Genomic DNA, 22255 nt, shown 5'->3' with positions numbered 1-22255 from the left:
GGCTCTTTTCCAATGTCTTGTGCTGCTAGCTGATGCCACCTACACCACACCAGGGCCTGTGATTCTGGCTAAGGTAATGTACAACACACACGGGCCTGAGTTGCCGGCTGAGGCCACTTAGACCACACCAGGGTCTGTGGCACTGGCTGAGGCCACTTACACCACACCAGGGCCTGTGGCTGCTGGCTGAGGACACTTACACCACACCAGGGCCTGTGGCTGCTGGCTGAGGCCACTTACACCACACCAGGGCCTTAGTTGCTATTGAGGCCACTTACACCACACCAGGGTCTTTGGCTCTTGCTCAGGCCACTTACACCACACTAGGGTCTGTGCCTCTGGCTGAGGCCACTTACACCACAACAGGGCCTGAGTTGCCGGCTGAGGCCACCTACACCACACCAGGGCCTGTGGCTGCTGGCTGAGGCCACCTACACCACACCAGGGCCTGTGACTGCTGGATGAGGCCACTTACACCACACCAGGGCCTTAGTTGCTATTGAGGCCACTTACACCACACCAGGGCCTTAGTTGCTATTGAGGCCACTTACACCACACCAGGGCCTGTTGCTCTGGCTGAGGCCACTTACACCACACCAGGGCCTGTGGCTCTTGCTCAGGCCACTTACACCACACCAGGGCCTGTGGCTCTTGCTCAGGCCACTCACATCACACCAGGCCCTGTGCTTCTGGCCGAGGCCATCTTCACCACACCAGGCCCTGTGCTGTTAGCTGTGGCCATGTACAACACACCAGGCCCTGTGCTGGTTCCTGAGGCCATCTTCAACAATCCAGGCCCTGTGCTGTTGGATAAATGCTAAACTGAGCCTTTGGGTTAGGGTATTATGCAAACATGCAGGTAGGGTTATAGGATTGTCTTAGTAACTTCACGTACTTGCCACCTAATCACTTGAATCCATAAATTGGGGGGGGGAAATTAACCAAAACAATGTTGTAAATCAAAGGGCTACAACTGATATGTGAGACAGATAAAGTCATGCAGAAATATATTGCTAAACCATTGCTGGTTGTATAATATTTTATATCATGTTTATTTTCAGTTTCAGTTAAGGTTTAGAAAATAAAATTTAGTTGAGTTCACGATAAATATCAGTGATGAGTATTTGGTAACTTTAACTTTAATTGTTACATTCCTTTATCATTAGCATTAGCTTTATTTACTATAGCCCACGGTTGTTTTATATATATATATATATATATATATATATATATATATATATATATACACATTTAAATCCCGTACTGTATGATGTGTATTTCTTGTAAACCACTTGTCTGTTAAGATAAATGTTTTTCTGCTTTTGTTTGCTTGCGTGGATAAAACACAATATTTCATTAAAGTCAGCAACATCTTATTGAGCTGGTCTGGTTGAATTAATGTATCGAAGTTCTTTCATTTGCACAACTGTAGCGGTTCTTCCTAACTTGTCCGATGAGTGGCAGTGTAACATCAATTTAAATACCACCTATAAATCCGTAGAAGAAGAACGCTGGACTCTATGAAATGACGAAGACCAATCAGATTCTTAAATACTCGGAAATAACGCCAGTTTACATTCTGGACGCTGTTGAGTTTGGCACGGGTGAAAGGTAAGTGTGATTTTATCTTGAAAGAAACTAAAAATAAACAAATGGAAACAACTGACGGTTTGGTTTTTATCAAACTTTACGTTTCCATGAAAAGGCGGCATATTTTCACAGCGACGACAGCACAACTGGTAGAGAATGAGTTGGATACTTAATACGCTAACGTTACCTTCATTATTTTCAGCTTTTTAAGAAGGCGCTATCATGGAGAACAGCCTGTCCCGACTTCTCGTTGGACTCTCTGTCCAGATCAGCCGCAGTGATGGTGAGCTCATGTTGCATTAAATCCGTTCGTATTATGTGTTTTTGTACTTCCCGTGTGCGGTGAGTTTAACTCAGGCATGCTTTTTTTTATGTACGTGAACTAGGTCGAGTCCATTCGGCCACCGTGAAATCCGTTGACAAGTCCACAGTTATGGTTGAGTGGCATGAGAGGAACATGTGCCGTGGAAAGGGGGTCAGTAATGTCGTAACTGAGGTGATATCAACCAAGTATACATTAAAATATCCCATATGCTGAGTCTGCTTCTTCTTCTGTGTTTTAGATTGATCTAAGTGAGTTATGTATACTCAATCCAGAGGTTTTGGACCCTATAAATTCAATCACAAGCTCAATGCCTGACCCATCGACTCATGTTCCAGAAAAGGTGAGCGCTAGCCTACATTGTTTTTTCTCATAATTTATTACATTAACCTTGCTGTCAGTCACCAGATGACAGGTTAGTTTCATCCTAAGGCTGACGTTAAAGTTGCTGCTGATGCCATTTTTAAAGTGGTACACAATCTGCAGACTCTCTCACCGGATGCTCCTAATTTTATTCTCGGTGATTTTAACAATTGTAATCTTAAGAAATCACTGAACAATTTCTTTCAATATGTCACTTGTCCTACAAGGCATAACAAAACGCTGGATTTGTGTTATGGACCAATTAAGGGGGCATACAAGTCTGTGGCCGGACCTGCGCTAGGTTCTTCGGATCACAATGTTATTCACCTCCTCCCTGCTTACAGATCTGTGATTAGGAGGGAGAAGGCCTGTGTGAAGCGGACTAATGTCTGGACAAAAGACAGTTGTGTTGCCCTTCAGGGGTGTTTTGATTGCACTGACTGGTCCGTGTTTCAAGAGAGCACTTCTGATTTGGATGAACTCACTGATGTGGTGTGTAGCTACATCTCTTTTTGCAAAGACTCTGTGGTTCCAGTCAGAGAATTTAAGACTTTCCCTAATAACAAACCGTGGCTCTCTAAAGATATTAAGGATCTGATTCTTAAAAGGAAAATTGCTTTTAACGAGGGAGACGTTCCCACTGTGAGAATATTGAGGAAGGAGGTGAGGGCTGCAATAAAGATTGCCAAGATGAGGTATTGAAATAAGATTGAGGCAGAACTCAGCAGTAACAACCTCAAAAGAGCTTGGCTTGGTATGAAAACAATGGCAGGGCTACAGACGAAAGGTAAAAGCAGCATTACCTTAGAGGGGTTTACCTCTGACAAACATCTGGCAGACAGTCTTTTTTTTTTTTTTTTTTTTTGAAAATATTTTTATTGAAAAAAGAAAACAGTACTTGCAGTTACCGAAATACAATCAACCTTTCTTAATTTTCCTAAGTAAATTAACATAGGCAATACCTCTAGACTAGCAAAATAAGAGATAAAGGGTTGCCACTTGTGAAAAAATTTGGCTGTGCAACCTCTCAACGTATATTTAATTTTTTCAAGTTTTAAAAAAAACATGACATCTTTAAGCCACCGGGAAATAGTAGGATACTTAGCAGACTTCCAATGCAACAATATTAGACGTCTCGCTAATAGGGATGTGAAGGCTATAATATCCCTTTGTGTGGAATCAAGTGTAAGTGAGCGAGCAGGAATCCCAAACACAGCAATCAGAGGACAAGGATGAAGAGTTACCCCAAGAACAGTTGACATAATAGCAAAATACCTTGTCCAGAAACCTTGTAGCTCAGGGCACAGAAAAAACATGTGGCTAAGGTGACAAGGAGAACCATGGCATTTATCACATTTATTTTCCACTTCTGGATACAATTCAGAAAGTCTAGACTTAGAGAAATGCACCCTGTGTATGACCTTAAATTGAATAAGTCCAAGACGAGCACAGGAGGTGGAAGATCGTATCCTCGTTATAGCCCGTTCCCAAGACTCCTCATGTATTCGAAATCCCAGTTCTTCTTCCCATGTACGCTTAAGCTTAACATTAGAGTGGTTACTAAAAGACAGAATAGCATCATAGAGTTTCGAAATGGTTCCTCTGTGATGAGGAACAAATGATAACGTAGTTTCCCACTGCTGTTCTGGAGGTAAAGAGGGGAAATTTGGGAAACACTTAGCAACAAAATTTCGAATTTGAAAATAGCGAAACAAATGGGTAACAGGGAGATTGTAACGAGAAGACAAGTTGGGAAAACTATCGAAAACACCATCCACATATAAATGTTTGAACTGTTTTATACCCTTGTCACACCACACTGAAAATGTCGAGTCCAAAAGTGAAGGGGGAAACAAATGGTTTTCGCTTAGAGGACCCGAGGAAGACGGCATTACAAAATTAAAGTGACGTCTAAACTGAAACCAGATTTTGAGTGTGTTAAGAACCACCTGATTATCAGTGTACAGAGAGGGTCTCACGGGTAAAGAGGAATAGAGCAAAGCCGGTAAAGAAGAGCCCTTACATGATGATAGCTCCAATTTACACCACGAGGAACCAGAAGATTTTAGCCAGTAGCAAAGTTTATGGATGTGAGCGGCCCAGTAATAGACTAAAAAATTAGGTAATGCAAGTCCTCCACTAAATCTGCATCGCTGCAGCAAAGTTTTAGAGACCCTAGGTGGCTTCCCTCCCCAAATGAAAGAACCAATAATCTTGTCCAGTGAAACAAAAAAATGTTTCGGCAAAAATAAGGGAATTGACTGAAATAAAAATAAAAATTTTGGTAAGATGTTCATTTTAACAACGTTAATCTTACCAATTAAAGAAAGGGGGAGATTACCCCATCTTTGAATATCAGATGTGACCCTAGATATAAGAGGAGACAAATTTGCTGATTTAAGGCCAGCTAGAGAGCGAGTCACGTTAATCCCTAAGTACTTAAACCCAGACGGACTGAGACGAAAGGGTAGATCGGACTGTTGAAGTTGACGTGCTGCCGTATTAACAGGAAAACACTCACTTTTCCCCAAATTCAATTTATAACCTGAAAACGAACTGAAGTTCTCCAGAATACTTAAAACAGCAGGGATGGAGCATGCGGGGTCAGTCATATATAATAACAAGTCATCCGCATACAATGATACTTTATGTGTAATTCCATTACGGATGATTCCCCTGAATACAGAAGAAGATCGCAATGTAATAGACAGAGGCTCGATGGCAATGGCAAAGAGTAAGGGAGACAAAGGGCAACCTTGACGACAACCACGACCCAGCGCAAAATAATCAGAGTAAACATCATTAGTATGAACACTGGCTTTAGGGGACGAATAAAGAAGCCGAATCCAGGAAATAAATTTATCACCAAAACCAAATTTCTCTAAAACTGCAAACAAGTACTCCCACTCCACCCTATCGAAAGCCTTTTCAGCATCTATGGCAGACAGTCTTAACAGTTTTTACCTTCGTTTTGAGAACTATGATTGTTCTAGGCAGACCAGCACACTGAGGGAAAAGACCATCACTCCCCCATCTATTTGTATTGATGAGACAGGGGTAGCTAATCTTTTTAGACATACCAAAAGCAAGAGTCCTGGACCTGACAACATCTGTGGACAGGTACTGAGAACTTGTGCTGATCAGCTGAGTGGGATTTTTCACTATATCTTCTCACTTTCTTTAGAGCTACAGACTGTGTGCTGTCCTCGCCCTGAGTCTCTTAGTTTCACCAGCTAGACAGCGAGATAACGATGCTCCAATAACCAGACTTATTTTCCTTTTTGCGCTGATTTATTGAAGAATGGCCTCTGACCATTGCCTTCTCTTTGACCATCGTAAAACTGAAAGTACAAAATACTGTATTAGCTAACTAACATTGTAAACTAGCTTGTTACCCTCTTACTGCAAGCTAACAAGATAAAACTTTCAAATGTACAAATTATCGTACCATTTTTACACAAAACAAAAGAATAATTATTTTATCGACACTCATACTTACAGACATATCTTGTCCAAGGCAACAACATTTTAAGGTCCGTATCAGCTTAGAACGATAACATTACGGTATCACTTTCCGCCATCTTTTATTTCTTCTTCACGTTCTCATTTTTTTCCTTTCCCAAAGTAACCGAACCCAAAGCAGCCACTAGAGGGAGCTCTAGGGCAGCTTACAACTATAATATCCGATTTAAGTTATAAAAGGCAGAACACTCCCCGCCTGGTACAATATAATTGTGCCACTAGAACAAACTTTTCTAATAAACATTTTGAACAGTTTAGGGCTATTTCAAACACTTATTTATCACTTGATAAAAGCAAAACCATATCAGCGATGGGTCTCAAAAACACTTTTTCATTTCCATCTTTCACAGTCTTTACTTCTGCTTTTCGAACCTTATTGTCCTTGCTCTCAAATGTTCTTACAACTTTTCCCATGGACCAGTCATTTCTGTGTGCGAGAGCATCTTTCAATAACACAACATCACCAACTTTTATGTTTGTTTTATCATCAGTCCATTTTCTCCTTTGCTGTAGTGTTGAAAGATATTCACTTTTCCACTGTTTCCAAAAAGAGTCTGCCAAACACTGTACTTGCTTCCATTGCTTTGAGTAGAGGTCTGGCGGTCCAAAGCTTCCTGTTGGTGCAGATAATGCATTGACCTTTTGTGTAAGGAGCATTGCTGGAGTGAGAAGGTTTGGTTTGTCTGGATCTGTTGAGACTGGTACAAGTGGTTTTGCATTCATTATTGCCATTACTTCTGCCATGAATGTACTTAACACTTCATGCGTTAGTTGGACATGTACGGCTTTCAACAGAATACCATCTAGGATGCGCCTTGCTACTCCAATAAGTCTCTCCCACGAGCCACCCATGTGTGACGAGTGTGGGGGATTAAACAGCCATGTGCATCCTTTCTCTTGCAGGTATGAGTTTAGTTCTGTGTCCTTGTGATCAATTTGCAACTCATTGCATGCTCCAACAAAATTTGTACCTCTATCAGATCTGAGTATTTGAGCAGGTCCACGGATGCAGAAAAATCTCCTCAGCGCATTGATGAAGCTGGATGTTGACATTGTTTCAATGAGCTCAATGTGCACAGCTCTCGTGGACATGCAGGTGAAAAGCACAGCCCATCGTTTACTGTCTGCACTCCCTCCTCTGGTGCGACGTGTGGTGACCGTCCAGGGTCCAAAGACATCCAGTCCTACACTAGTGAACGGTGGCATTGGTGTCAGCCTGTCCACGGGTAAATCTGCCATCTTTTGGGTCTGAAGTCGTCCTCGAAGCTTTCGACAGAGAACACACTTGTAAATAACAGAAGAGACGAGCCGTTTACTGCCAATAATCCAAAATCCAGCACCTCTGAGCGCTCCTTCTGTTAGGTGACGCCCCTGATGCGCTACCTTCTCATGATAGTATCTAATAAGAAGGATGGCTATATGATGAGCATTTGGGATAATGAGTGGATGTTTCTCATCTTTTGTTAGGTTAGCAGGTGCCAATCGACCTCCTAGTCTGAGGAGCCCATCTTCATCAATAACTGGATTTAACCTTTGAAGGCAGCTTTGTTTTGGAAGTGGCAGATTTTCTTTTATGCATCTGTACTCTTCTTTGAACGTTTCACTTTGTACTGTGTGAATGATGAACTTTGCTGCTTTAGACACTTCATCTGTGGTGTTAGTTTCACTGAAACACTTCCAGCCTTTACCTTCTGTGTTTGTTTTCTTGAATGATACTGCCACACGCTTTAGTGATGCAATAGTGCGACACAATCTCATCCAATGAGAGAATCTTTCAAAACGGCATGGCTCTAGCTGTGTTACTGAGGCTTTGGTAACAAAACTTGTTATATCAGGTCTGATCTCTGCATCTGTGTCAGGATCGATCAGTGTGAAATAGGGCTGCCACAAACGATTATTTTGATAGTCGACTAGTCACCGATTATTTTTGCGATTAGTCGACTAATCAGATCATCATCCATTGGACGTACAGCTTATTGCACCAGCAGCATCTGGTCTTATATAACTATCATTAGCTTACAGCTTGAAGTGTTTGTGCTAACTAAAAATAAAGACAAGATGGTAGTTTATTAATTTTTAATGAAATTTGCAGATTGTTTCGGTGAAGTTTAATAAACTCCTTGCTTTCTAAAATATAACAGGACACCGGAGTATATTCTCCAGCGTCTCACACTTCTGATAATCAGCTGTCTGCTTGACAGTTTTAGCTGTGCAAAAACTATACCTTTAATCTCAGCCAAACCGATTTACTCAGGAACAAATAAAATACTGAAAAAAGCCAAACAATAACATTTAAGTTATCTAAGTGACTTATATATATGTTTAACCTGACTAGCGAAAGACGGCGGTGGGTTTGAAAACGATTTGCCGGGAGTCCGGTGTTCTCACGGCTCTAGTTAGCCTTGCCCCCGCCTAGCTAACGAGCTAGTGGGTAACAGACGTCTCCGAAAACGTCGGAGCGCTTTTGAAAATATGCGGTGTCTTGATAAACTGAGCAGATATTTGAGGTTTACACAGCTACATTCTCGCCTGAAAATATGTTAAACGTTTATTTTGTGACCCAGAAAGAATAATAAGAGTAAAGTTAAAACTAACTAGCTGCCGCCATTGTTGACAACTGCGCTGGGCTGCGCTATGAATTCTGGGACACAGCTTCTTCTTCTTCGGGGTTTAACGGCAGCTGGCATCCTTGGACATGCAGTGCTGCCATCTTCTGTTTCAGTCCGTTATTACACTCTTAAATCCTACTACTCATTCCTGCGTCCTTTGTGATCTTACAAAGCTTCAAACGATGCGTCGACTATTAAATTAGTCGTCGACGATTTTAATAGTCGACATAATCGTGACTAGTCGACTAATCGTGGCAGCCCTAGTGTGAAACTATCACAGTGAGACTTCTCTATGTCGTGTTGTGTCAAAAAGGAAGGACCACTAAACCAGTTTGTAGAAGCCAATGCAGAAGCTGCAATTGGTCTAGTGGCTGTGTCTGCTGGATTGTCACTAGTGGCTATGTAAAACCACTGTGCTGGATGTGTAGTCTTTCTGATTCTAATCACTCGGTTAGCCACGTAAGTGTAGAACCTCTTTGTGTTGTTGTGTATGTAACCAAGAACAATTTTACTGTCTGTGAAAAATCTGACAGTGTCTACTTCAATGTCAATCTCATCTCTAATGAGTTCGTACATCTCTACAGCTAACACTGCTGCACATAACTCCAATCTAGGAACAGTGTGGGCGGGTCTTGGGGCTACTTTGGACTTGCCCATGATGAAACCTGTGTGCCACTGACCTTCACCATCAATAGCTCTCAGATATGCCACTGCTCCTATGGCCATGGTGGAGGCATCTGAAAATATGCACAGTTCTTTTTTTCACAGCAATGGCCTGGGAGAACGAGAGGTAGCACCTCGGTATCTGAAGCCGCTGAAGATCCTTCAATGAGCTTCTCCATCTGCTCCATTCATCTTCTCTTTCTGCAGGAAGTGATTCATCCCAGTCCTTTTGCTCTGAGGTCAATTCACGGAGAAGAGCTTTTCCCTGCATTGTGATGGGTGACACGAAACCCAGCGGGTCATACAGACTGTTAACAGTGGCCAAGACACCTCTCCTGGCGAACGGCTTTTGTTCAGTGGTGACGTGAAAGGTAAAACAGTCCTTTTTAAGATTCCACAGTACCCCCAAGCTCCTTTGCAGGGGTATGTCGTCCAACTCTAAATCCAAGTCTTTTAGATCCTTGGCTCTCTCGGCAGCAGGAAACGCTTCCACTACTTTGTGGTCATTAGAAGCTATTTTATGTAGCCTTAAGTTTGACTGTGCCAGCATCTTTTGAGCGCTTGTGAGTGTCTCAACAGCTTCTTCCACTGTTGCTGTGGATGCGAGACCATCATCAACGTAAAAATGTCTCATTACAAACTGCTTTGCATCATGTCCGTGCTTTTCTTCTCCCTCAACTGCAGCACGCCTCATACAATAAATAGCCACAGCTGGGGAAGGGCTATTCCCAAAAACATGAACCCTCATTCTATAGTCACAAATACCTTGGTCGGGATCATTGTCTTCATACCAAAGGAATCTCAGATAATCCCTATGATCCTCTCTCACTTCAAAACAATAAAACATTTGTTGCACATCAGCTGAAAATGCTACAGGCTCTTTCCTAAAATGCATAAGGACACCTAGTAGTGTGTTATTTAGGTCAGGTCCACTTAATAAGACTTTGTTAAGGGACTGTCCTTCAAATTCTGCACTTGAGTCAAAGACTACTCTCAGCTGATTAGGTTTTTGTGGGTGGTACACACCGAAGGATGGCAAGTACCAGTGTTCTTTGAGTCCAAAGGTGGAGCGACTTCTGCATGGTCATTGTCCAGCATGTTTTGAATGAATTCGATATATTGTCTTTTCATTTCAGGGTTCCGGTCCAATGTCTTTATGAGAGATTGGAGGCGCTTGAATGCTTGCTCTCTGTTACTCGGAAGCTCTGGTCTTGGAGAGCGGAATGGCAAAGGCGCCACCCAGCTGTTACATTCATTTTGATACACCTCCTTCTCCATGATGTCAATGAAGTCTTTGTCCTCTACTGACAGTGCTGGTTTGTCATCATCTTTTGTCCTGTCAAAAACAGTTTCTCCCAGTTGATTGGTGTTTGTGTTTCCCCTGTCCTTTTTGGGGTTAGGTGTGGTGTTTAACTGGTCTTTGATTTGAAACGTGTTAGGACATGGGCAGAGGTAAGAAGCACGGCTATTCTGAAGAATATGTGTTTTGAGAACACTCACACTAGGGGGCTTATGCGTCTTCCCCATGCAGGCTTCTCCAACTATAACCCAGCCTAAATCCAAACGCTGCGCGTAAGGTGTATTGTGTGGCCCATTGATTCTCTCTCTGACTTTGTGTACCTGTATAATGTCTCTTCCCAAAAGCAACAGAATAGGTACTTGTTCTTCTACAGGAGGTACTTTTTCAGCTATCTTCTGTAAGTGTGAGAACTTCATGGCCACTTGTGGAGAGGGAATCTCTCTCCTGTCGTCTGGAATCATGTCACATTCAATCAGGTTTGGAAGTGGGAGCTTTACTTTACCATCCATTGACTCAATCATGAAGTTTACTGCTGTTCTGCCGACATTATCTGACAGTCCTGAGCATGTTCTGAGCTTGTAAGTCTCTGAGCGTGTCTTAATATTAAAGAGCTCAAAAAACTGAGACTGAGCTAGTGACTTGTTACTTTGTTCATCAAGCACTGCATACATCTTTCTAGCCTGTTCTTTTTCACCTTCTGGATAGACTAACACAGGACTTATTTTTGAGCACGAATGTGGGCTATCTTCATCACCACAGACTTCTGTGCATTTGGAAACAACTGAGGCATTTGCATTATCCTGTGTCTCCCCGCCATCATCTTTATCAGCTCCAGAGCTCTCAGCTGGAGCAGGGGGTGGACCTGGATGTAGCACTGCTAAATGCCTGTCGCTACCACAGTCCATGCATTTTATTTGAGCCCTGCAGTCCCTTGCTAAATGTTGAGTAGAGCCACAGCATTTAAAACAGATTCTGTTCTCTTTTAAAAATGACTTGCGCTCATCTATGGGCTTTGCTCTAAAACTCTTGCACCTTTTAAGAGGGTGAGGCTTCTTATGTATGGGGCATACCTTGTCAGGGCTTTCTATAGGCTTGCTGTAACTATTTTGAGGTGAACTAGTGTCTGTAGGAATGTCCGTTTTGTGTACACTAATCACTTGCCTGTTACTGCCTCTGAAACTTTTCTCCTTCTTGAAGCTTGTGTCGGCAGGAGGTGTGATGACAAAGCTTGGGTCGTTTCTTATTTTGGCTTGTTGTCTTACAAACTTTGAAAAGACACTGAAAGGGGGGAAAACAACTTTATGTTCTTCTTTGTACTTTGCTCCTGTTGCAATCCATTTTTCCTGCAGTCCATATGGTAACTTTTCGATAATGGGGTTGACTCCGCGAGCTGTGTCCAAATATGAGAGGCCTGGTAGGTATCCTCCATCTTTTGCACATTCTATTTCCTGCAGAACGTCACCCAGCTCTCTTAACTTTGTGTTGTCTCTGTTGTTTAGTTTGGGAAACTGTTCAATCTTTTTTAACAGTGCATTTTCTACCACTTCTGGAGATCCATAACATTCCTCGAGTCTTTGCCACACAAGGTTGAGAGCTGCCGCTGGATTAAAGACATGGACTGATCGGATTCTTTTGGCCTGGTGACCAGACTCAACTCCAAGCCATTTGACCATTAAATCTAGCTCCTCTTGAGCTGTAACATGCAAGTCTTTAATAGCACTTTGAAATGATGCCTTCCACGCCCAGTAGTTTTCTGGGTGGTCATCAAACTGCAAAAGTCCAGTACTTAACATTTCCCTCCGTGTCAGGTACCTTGTAATATCCTGGACACCCTGTGTCTCTGTTGATGTTTGAAGAGTGTTGTACGGATAAGGTTTGGGGGAATCCAGTCTCTCTCTCTGTTGTGTTTGGAGTTCCACTTTAACATTAGCCTTTTGAGCACTGTGTGAGCCGTCATTGTCTATATCTGCATTCATAGCCATTTCGCATTGTTCACGTGCAGCTTTGTGGCAGGCAAGTGGATCTACTTTTAATTTGAATCCTTCAAGGCAAATATCTGAGTGTTTTTGTACATACTCTGCTGTGCATTGCTTTGGACTGGCGGGTGGTCCCACCAATGGATAGCGCAGTTCACTTTTTGAGAGTCCCTCCTCTTCTTCATAAACTGCAACCTCTGCTTCTGCAACTGCAACAGCCTTTTGGCAGCTCAAAACATGTAAATTAGCCTCAAGTTCAGTTTTTTGTTTCATTATAGCTGCTTCTCTTTCTGAATACGCCAGCTGTGCACGTGCAGCCTCTGCTCTTGCTCGTGCTTTAAGTGCTGCAGAACTTGTGGATGAACGCTTGGATGTACGCGAGCGTCTAGACTCCGCCTGTGTGTCTGCGTTGCTTGCATTATCCTTGTTCTCCATATCCTCTGCGTTGTGCACTTGTTTTGTTTCTCTTTGGTCTGGTGTTTCTTCCTCTTCTGGAAGATCCAGTTGATATTGCTTTCCTGACCGTAGACTCATAACTGATGTGCTGAAAATAGCTCCTCGTGGTTGTGCCCGCTGCGCTAATGTCTTTTTACTATGCTGTCCTCGCCCTGAGTCTTAGTTTCACCAGCTAGACAGCGAGATAACGATGCTCCAATAACCAGACTTATTTTCCTTTTTGCGCTGATTTATTGAAGAATGGCCTCTGACCATTGCCTTCTCTTTGACCATCGTAAAACTGAAAGTACAAAATACTGTATTAGCTAACTAACATTGTAAACTAGCTTGTTACCCTCTTACTGCAAGCTAACAAGATAAAACTTTCAAATGTACAAATTATCGTACCATTTTTACACAAAACAAAAGAATAATTATTTTATCGACACTCATACTTACAGACATATCTTGTCCAAGGCAACAACATTTTAAGGTCCGTATCAGCTTAGAACGATAACATTACGGTATCACTTTCCGCCATCTTTTATTTCTTCTTCACGTTCTCATTTTTTTCCTTTCCCAAAGTAACCGAACCCAAAGCAGCCACTAGAGGGAGCTCTAGGGCAGCTTACAACTATAATATCCGATTTAAGTTATAAAAGGCAGAACAGACTGTACCTAAAATTTGGAAACATGCAATCATTGTTCCTGTTGCTAAGGGCAGTTCTCCTAAGGCACTGAATGATTTTAGGCCTGTGGCTCTGACTTCTTTAGTGATGAAGACATTTGAGAAGATAATTAAGAAGGAGATTTTAATGCATGTTGAACACCATCTTGACCCCTTCCAGTTTGCCTATAGAGCAGGGAGAGGTGTGGAGGATGCTGCTGTCACACTCCTGCATCTCTTGTATAAGCATCTTGAGGCCCCCCACACCCATGCAAGATTATTATTTGCTGACTTTTCATCTGCATTTAACACAATTCAACCCCTCTTACTTGCTGACAGCCTTTACAATCATTTCAAGCTTGACACTAGTCTGGTCTGCTGGGTGACAGACTTTCTGACTAATAGGTCACAATGTGTGAGGGTAAATCATGTCTTTTCTGATGTGCTCTCCTCCTCTACTGGATCACCCCAGGGTTGTTGCCTCTCTCCCCTTCTGTTCATTCTGTACACAAATGAGTGTCGCAGCAATTTCACAAACAGACACATCCTGAAGTTTGCTGACAACACAGTGATCGTCAGTCTTCTAGTGGGGGACGAGTCAGGCCATGGACAGGTTGTAGATGATTTTGTGAATTGGTGTGATGAGTCCTTCCTTTCACTTAACGTGTCAAAAACGAAAGACATGATTATTGATTTTAGGAAGTCCTCTTCTAGCTCATCACCCACTATCATTAAAACTGCCGATATTGGGATCGTTGAGAGTTATAAATATCTAGGTGTGGTACTTGACCATAAACTGTGTTTTGAATCTCATGCTGATGCCACTACTAAAAAAGTTCAACAAAGACTGTTCTTTTTAAGGAAAATGAGATCTTTTAACGTCTCATCTGAGATGTTGTCCTTGTTTTATAGAAGTTTTATCAAATCTGTGATGTCTTTTTGTATCGCTGCCTGGTTTGGTAACCTGACGGTGAAGAATAAGAATCGGTTGGGACTTCTGGTAAAAACTGCTAGCAAAATTTCAGGGCGCTGGCAAGATGGACTTTTGGCCATTTACAATAGAAATGTGCTTAGAAAGGCTCATTCTATTATTAATTGTGTGAACCATCCACTTCACAGTGAGTTTGAGTTGTTGCCTTCCGGCCGCCGTTTTAGAGTACCTCCGAGGAGGACTAAAAGACTCCAGGTCTCTTTTATCCCTACTGCGTCTTGTCTCCTTAATGGCAAATAATTGTCCTTGAATTTTCTATCATTATTATTGTTATTATTGTTTTATAGTATTGTTCTGTTTGTTCTTATCCTCCTGCTGCTAAACTAATTTCCCCTTGTGGGACAATAAAGAAATTGAATTGAATTGATGTTCCTGCTTCCTTGTGTAGCCTCTCCTGTGACATTAAGTTGACCCTTATTTCAGGTGAGGATGCATGTGAGTTGAATTTGAATGTTCAGTAGAAGCCTTATGCTGTATGAGGTGTAATCCAAAAGGAACGCAACTGTAGTTGTAAATGAACACTTCCCATGAGCAAACCTGAAGCAATGCTCTACTCCACACGTTGATGACAGTGGATTAATTCAAATTGAGCATTTTTGTTTGTTTTATAAGTGATAAACGCCAGATGATGATTTTTAAATACATCATCTGGATTTAAAAATCTCCCTCTGCTTTTATACTGTTTGATGTAACTACATGCAGAATGATGTTCTAATAACTTACATTACACATAAGTACACGGTGCTTCTTATGAGAGAGTTAAGTGGCTGACTGGACTGGGCATTATACAGTTTTCTTTCTGTTTTTATTCTGTAGAAATACGAGGGTCGACTGCGCTCCTCTAGGATTCCTGCACCTGCCTCCTGTATGTAAATATTGAGTCTCTGTGTGTGTCAGGTGTAAATGTGAAGTACTCTTGCCTAATGGCTTCTTTCCTTCCAAAAGCTTCTACTACAGCAGTCACCAGAACTGAAGAGTCAGGTCGGCACGGCGTGCATGTTTTTTGTTAAAGCAAATCTAATCTGTCCTGTTTTGGTTATGGGTGCAAGGGCGAGGAGTGACAGTCCTGCAAGAGCTGAACTCTGCTCCCAGATTTTAGATGTACATTAGATTAATGATAACGCACAAGGGATGGAAATCAACACACTTAGGTGTTGGGTGATTGTATATGCATATGCAGCAATGTTTGTTTTTTTTTTTGTTTTGTTTTGTTTTTTTGTCTCTTCGTCCTTAAATTCTGCCTGTTGAGAAATAAGATCGTGCTATAAAAAGGACCGCTGATTGTTATCACTGGTTGATCAGTTCATTGGAGAATAAACAGTGCATGTACAGTGGCCTCTAAATCCTTTTTTTTTTTTTTTTTTTTTTTTTTTAGGACTTAGAACCATTTTAATGACCAGCACATTAGTGTTTCATATCTTTGTTATTCACTTAAAACACACTTTTCTACCACTGTGGATGTCTGATTTGGTTGTTCTGTTTTCAGAAAAATAAGTGGTGAATTTACTGTTGGTGTCACTTGTGTTTTGCCAGACAGCCTCGTACAGCTTTTTTTTTTTTTTTTTTTTTCTTCTTCTTCTTACCTTTTTCTCCTCCATTTTACCAGTAGTGGCTGTCTTAATCCAGATCAATAATGCTGGTAATAATCAGTCTGAATTGCATAAACTCATATTTCAGCAGTTTGACTTGGTTTTGTGTCACTTTCAGTTGCTACTCGGTCCCAGGCTCGGCAGACGTGTATGTTTCAGGCCCCAGGTTCTGTTCAAGGACCAGTCTCAGCTACAGAATCCTTTTCAGCTAACCCAGAAACCATACATCCCGAGCCCCCACCATCATCAGTCCTCAAAAACTCTGGTTGGTTGTGATTTACTTATTCATTTAAAACAGAAAACAAAAAGATTTTTTTTAAAATGCATAATGCATTTTAAAAAATCACAACAGTGCCACATCTGTTTCATTTAACAACATGTTGTTGGTGACCATGCCATATTCATTTGGTTATCTGCAGGGTACAAAGTCATATCATGTACCTGTTAAAATGTATTTGAATAAGTTTCTAAGTACTTTAAATGTATGAAGAAATATTTTGGTCTTTTTCTTCTGTTAAATCTGAATTATATTTGTTTTTTGTCATCTAGTAATTCCGAATCAGCAGCGTAAAAAGAATGATACACAACCAGCGACTTTGCAGCCTTTTGTTCCTGAGGCCATAAAGCAAAATGATGAACCTGAGAAAATGCCTCCTCCATCCACAGTTAGAGGTATGTAACCCATTTTATTGGTATTAGGTGTTAACATCTCATTTATGTGTGTGTGTGTGTGTGTGTGTGTGTGTGTGTGTATTACAGTTTTTACCGAATGCCTAAACACTAACTGTGATTCCTGTAGCACAATTTCTAAAACTAGTCAGACGTATAGCAAAACCACTCACTGAGTGTGCAAAACTAAAAGCACAAAAACTGCTTTGCACTCAGTTTGCAATTTTGTAACACACACTTTGCAAGACTGTAGGCACAATTCACTGCACAACACTCAATTTCCAAATTTCCAACACACTCCTAGCAAAAGTATACACATGTATGGCTATCATTAACACTAATTTGCCAACTGTCTGGCACACTTTCACATGTGAAAACTTTCTTAGATAATTCGTTCACTTTGCAATCAGCCTAAGCACTATAATACAGGTAAGCTGTGTGTGCGGAGTACAATGGTGGGAGCAGAAAGAGTGAGAAGTAGAGGAGGCCGAGGAAGAGGACGTGGAGGTGAAGAAGTAGGATGAAGAGGACGACAAGGACAAGGAGGAGCAAGAGGAAGACGAGGAGGGGGCAGAGGAAGCATGTTCACTGCAGACCACGTAACCCATATAGTCATTATGGCGATTGCAAATAATCCTATACTTGGAAATAAACACTTGTGTTTGTTTTGATGTGTTTGACTAAACACCAGTACTTGAAGTTTGGATCCCTCCATGCTTATGGATCTATGACAGAAGTATGAGCTCAAACTGACATAGCCTGCCTTGTGCACAGGGAAGGCAAACGCCAGATGTGTTTTGTATTCATACCATCGGTGTGCAGTTGGCGCATTGTGTGCTTAGTAGATGATGGCTTGTGTGCACTGTTTGATACGGAAACACCATTTTTACAAAGGTGTGAAGAGTTAATCTAGCTGTGTTTGCTTTTGCAAGAGAACTAAAATGTTTGGATAATTGGGTGACAGGTTGTTTTATTTGTGTGTAGAGTTTTGCTAAATTAGCCAATAGTTACATAACATGTGCTTAAGCAATCAGAAAAAACTGTAAGTGTGTATATTGTTTGTTTGTTTTTTTCACATTTCAGGCAGGAGGAAACCTGTGGCTCCCGTGGAGTTGAACAAAGGCAATAAAAGGCTCTCTTGTGTTATAAAGCCCCCAGATATGCAAACCAAGAGGGGAAAGGTGAAAGATTTCTTCAACCATTATTTATTTATTTTTTTTATTTTATAATGTAAATTTTTTTAAACATGAGCAAAACTACTCCTCATTTTGTTACAGTACCTTTTGTTTGCTTGTCTTTATAGTTTCTGGAAGGTTCCCGGCCCAACCAGAAGTTCTTTGAGATGATTCAGGATTTCAGAGCGACTTTGGAAATCACACCCTTATCAACTACTGAAACGGTAGGTTTGAACATGGACTTAAAATGTTCCATCCAGAAAGTTTTATTGTAGCTTTGCAAACTGTAGCACAGTCATTTCTCTGCACATCTCTTGCCTTTTTTAAGATTGAGCCCCAAAGGATTTGTGTGTGCGTTCGCAAGCGGCCCTTTAACAAGCAGGGTAGGTCAGGAATAATTTGTAGATTCTCTATTCTATCATCTGAATATAAAGGAGTAATTAAGGGAGAGAAAACAGTTGCCATGTTTATACACTAACTCCGATACTCTTGTGTATTGTAGAGATTAATAAAAAGGAGATTGATGTGGTGTCTGTACCTGGGAAAGGTGCGTTACTGGTCCATGAGCCAAAACACAAGGTGGACCTCACCAAGTACTTGGACAATCAAGTCTTCCACTTTGACTACTCCTTTGATGACACCGCCACCAATGAACTTGTCTACAAGTAACTACCTAATTTTTCCTTTAAGCCAACAGTGGCTCTGATTGTACATTTTCTAACTTACAACTGGGACATTAACCAGTACAATGGAGACTCGATGTATACTTTTATACATGCTGTAATTTTCCTGTTAATGTTATGATGACTAAAATTCTGATTTTCCTTTTAGGTTCACAGCTAAACCTTTAGTCCAGTCCATTTTTGAAGGTGGTATGGCAACATGTTTTGCCTATGGCCAGACAGGAAGTGGTAAGACTCATGTAAGTCTCCCCTTGATCTAAGACTTTGAATAAATTCCACATTTGCAAAATTGTGCTTCAACCCCCCCCCCCCCCCCCCAAAAAAAAACCAAACAACAACAACAACAAAAAACCCTCAAAGTCTTTATTTGTTTTTAAGACAATGGGAGGTGATTTCACAGGGAAACAGCAGAACAGTGCTAAAGGCATCTACGCATTAGCAGGTAGGACCTTAAATGAAACAACTGGATTTTGTACAAAAAATAGACTTTGTCATAATTTGAGTCTATTCACTTCTAGCCCAGGATGTTTTTGCCTACCTCCACCACAGGAGGTATGCTAATTTGGATCTCTCTGCCTACGTCAGCTTCTTTGAGATTTACAACGGCAAGGTAGGAAGACGTGAAGGGAACACCCTTCACTGAGAAGATATCTATTGAATCCACGTGTTCAATTAATCCATATAGCAAACTAGACATTTATTTTTATTTAGGTGTATGACCTGCTGCATAAGAAGGCCAAGCTGCGTGTTTTGGAAGATGAACGACAACAGGTTCAGGTGGTCAGCCTCGAAGAGGTCTATGTGACCTCAGCAGAGGAGGTCATCAAGATGATACAGATTGGCAGTTCATGCAGGTAGTTTAGTATCAAGAATGTGTTTGATGTTTCCTTGTTCATTTTTCTTTGTGCCTGAAAGAGCACAAAAACATATTAATTGCCCATTAGTGTAGGTAGGCAAACTCCAAGTTAGAATCTCACTGTCTTTTCCAGAACGTCGGGCCAAACCTCAGCCAATGCCAACTCATCCCGCTCTCATGCAATCCTTCAAATTGTTCTTCGGCGCAATGACCGTGCTACCACGCTGCACGGCAAGTTTTCACTGGTCGATTTGGCTGGCAATGAGCATGGTACAGATGCCAGCAGCAATGACCGGAGTACTTTAGTTGAAACTGCCAAGATCAACCGCAGCCTTCTGGCTCTCAAGGTAATCGATGGCTGATTAAAAGGCAGAAGTACTCTGTTTTCTCTCCATTAAATATGTCTGCACAGCAACTCAAAACACTGGTGTTTCCTCTCTTGTATCCTGTAGGAGTGTATCCGTTCACTGGGAAAGAACAGTGATCACATTCCTTTCCGAATGAGCACTTTGACCAAAGTCCTCAGGGATTCTTTCATTGGAGAGAAGTCCAGGACCTGCATGGTATGTTACCACACCAAATTTGACTTCCTCTCAGCATTGGATATTTTGAAATCCACATCAAATAAATTTTTTCTTTGTTTCACAGATTGCTATGGTGTCTCCAGGTATGACCTCATGTAAATATACAATGAACACATTGCGCTATGCTGACAGGTATGTATTTAGCATATGAAGCTCTGAATCTGTGGGCTTTTTGTTTTTTTTCTAATGGGAATTCTCAGTTGCCTTATTGTATGATGAAGCTTGAAACATTTTCTGCAGAGTGAAGGAACTTAATGGCAATTCCAAAGCCAGTGAAGCACCTAAGACACAGGAGCCAATGAATAGCTCCTCAGAAGAGGTAAGCTTGCACAGCATGAATCCAGTTATAACCTGTGTGGAAGTTTCTCAGATTTAACTTGTCACTCTTTTTGTGATGTAGGAATCAGTTTTGGATACCGGTGTGTATGATGCCATAACTCAGGTGGCTGAGCTGGAGGAGAAAGTTTATTCAGAGCTCAAGGTAGAGTTTTCCTAACTTTGTATGTTTTTTTTTTTTTTTCGTTTTTTTTTTCCTTTTTCCAAGATTTAAGTTACAATGTCATTTTATTTTTTTAAATTGGTAATTTCGCCTATTTTTTATTTTTTTTTACTCAGAGGGCAGGTGACCTCGTACAAGAAATGGGCCAAATCTCATACAACATCGAGGAAGGACTCCCCAATCTGGTTGATCATTCCAAAAGGTTATTGGGTGTGTACCAACCAAAATATTGCTCGATTTGTTTTGTTAATGTAATGTACTAAATCTGCTTGCTCATTACATAAAACTTTACCCCTTCTAACACAGCTCCAGCCTTTTTTCTTTTATTTGTTTTTTGTTTTAAATAAAGGTGTAGACTCTGTCTTAAATTTCTATTCTTTTTAATGGCCACCAGGGGGCAATACCTAGGGCTTGTAAAAGGAGTTTTGTTACTATAGAAAGAAAAACAGTTTCCAAATGTGACCTCTCTAAACACTTTCCTGCTGTATTTAATCATTTTTCTCCCAATCTCACCCTGAAAATAATGACTAAGTAATGGTCAGAAATGGAGAATTGTTTCAAGTAGTTTGCCAATGAGCATGCAGTTTGACGGTCCAATCTGCCCTTTTCATGATATCTGATTTTTAAAAGACCAAGATGGTGATGGAGAAAATGGCTTGTATTGAGGATTTAAAAACGAGACAGTGGGTTACATCGGCCAAGTTCATGTTTTGTTTTCTTTCATTTTTTTAAGTGCATTTAAAAAAACAAAACAAAACAAAAAACAAAACAAATGCATAGCTGCCAAACAGTCATCTTGTTTTGTCAAAATGAAATGTATAGCCTGACAAAGGATTAAGAAAGGATTTACATTCATCTGTTTCATCCACAGAGACAGTGATGGCTTTGCAGTCTGCTGTGGATCAGGAGCAATCAGCGAGGCTGAATCACTAAATCAAGTAGAAAACCTTCTCTTCTGAATAACGAGCTGTTTTATTAGAAACTTGTTTGTTCTTACTATATTTGTTTCATTGTAGTAACTTCTGTGTATTCAATAAAATGTTTTTGAACACTATTCATTAAATATGTGATTTTATATATTTTAGGCAGACAGCTCATTTCTAGTGCAGAATTGGATACATGTACATTAAAAAACGAGACAAGTTTTGGAGGGCTCATTCTTGATGGAATTGGTCATTGAAGTTGTCTATGCACCTCATTAAATAAATTATACCACCACTAAGAATGCAGTAACCAGTTGCATAATGAAAACCTATACTTTGTTTCAGGCGAGTTTCCCGATCAAATGCATGTAACAGTGAGAAACGCACTGTCTTGGCGAAATAAAGCGTTTTTGAACAACTTCATATAAATCGCTGTAACTTTTGATAGAAGACTCAGACAAACATGTTTATGGCGTTATCTTATAGAACTCAATATCCCCGTGCTGGGCAAACAGGTTTTGCAACCGTTTGAGCTAAGATTTTAAAATTATTCACATAATGAAAACCTATACTTTGTTTCAGGCGAGTTTCCCATTCAAATGCATGTAACAGTGAGAAATGCACTGTCTTGGCGAAAGAAAGAGGTTTTTGTACAACTTCATATAAATCGCTGTAACTTTTGATAGAAGACTCAGACAAACATGTTTATGGCTTTATCTTATAGAACTCAATATCCCCGTGCTGGGCAAACAGGTTTTGCAGCTGTTTGAGCTAAGATTTTAAAATTATTCACATAATGAAAACCTATACTTTGTTTCAGGCGAGTTTCCCATTCAAAT

At 40.9% G+C, this 22255-nt stretch overlaps 1 protein-coding gene across 2 annotated transcripts; it reads left to right on the top strand.

Moving 5' to 3' along the window:
- The first annotated feature begins 1371 nt into the window (after positions 1-1371).
- On the top strand, positions 1372-21476 carry LOC147336239 (kinesin-like protein KIF2C). 2 transcript variants are annotated; one of them, XM_086285299.1, is made up of 23 exons: positions 1372-1873; positions 1977-2065; positions 2154-2243; positions 12228-12242; positions 15255-15303; positions 15384-15419; positions 16146-16292; positions 16577-16699; positions 17780-17877; positions 18000-18095; positions 18200-18254; positions 18374-18536; positions 18703-18793; positions 18933-18996; positions 19073-19164; positions 19266-19408; positions 19544-19757; positions 19863-19973; positions 20059-20126; positions 20235-20313; positions 20395-20475; positions 20610-20703; positions 21365-21476. In XM_086285299.1, exons 1-23 carry the CDS (start codon positions 1813-1815, stop codon positions 21424-21426), a joined length of 2121 nt encoding a protein of 706 aa, XP_086141425.1. In that variant the 5' UTR covers positions 1372-1812; the 3' UTR covers positions 21427-21476. The 2 variants fall into 2 exon arrangements, with proteins under 2 accessions (XP_086141425.1, XP_086141424.1); XM_086285298.1 differs by lacking the exons at positions 1372-1873; positions 1977-2065; positions 12228-12242; positions 15255-15303; positions 15384-15419 and having other exon boundaries at positions 2153-2255.
- The last annotated feature ends 779 nt before the right edge of the window (positions 21477-22255 follow it).

Source organism: Aulonocara sp. 'chitande type north' Nkhata Bay, linkage group LG3, assembly GCF_057382095.1.
Source record: "Aulonocara sp. 'chitande type north' Nkhata Bay isolate Kocher_YH1m ecotype deep benthic linkage group LG3, A_spYH_male_GT1.1, whole genome shotgun sequence".
NCBI lineage: Eukaryota > Metazoa > Chordata > Actinopteri > Cichliformes > Cichlidae > Aulonocara > Aulonocara sp. 'chitande type north' Nkhata Bay.
The sequence above is the reverse complement of the archived record's forward strand: the minus strand, read 5'-3'. Positions and strand labels throughout refer to the sequence as shown.

What these genes read in the sequence shown, in the direction of transcription:
- LOC147336239 (XM_086285299.1), top strand. Translation starts at nt 1,813, where the DNA reads ATGGAGAACAGCCTGTCCCGACTTCTCGTTGGACTCTCTGTCCAGATC. An exon ending in TGCAAACCAAGAGGGGAAAG is followed by an intron (nt 17,878 to 17,999) that starts GTGAAAGATTTC and finishes TTGTCTTTATAG; the next exon opens with TTTCTGGAAGGTTCCCGGCC. An exon ending in GCAGCCTTCTGGCTCTCAAG is followed by an intron (nt 19,758 to 19,862) that starts GTAATCGATGGC and finishes TGTATCCTGTAG; the next exon opens with GAGTGTATCCGTTCACTGGG.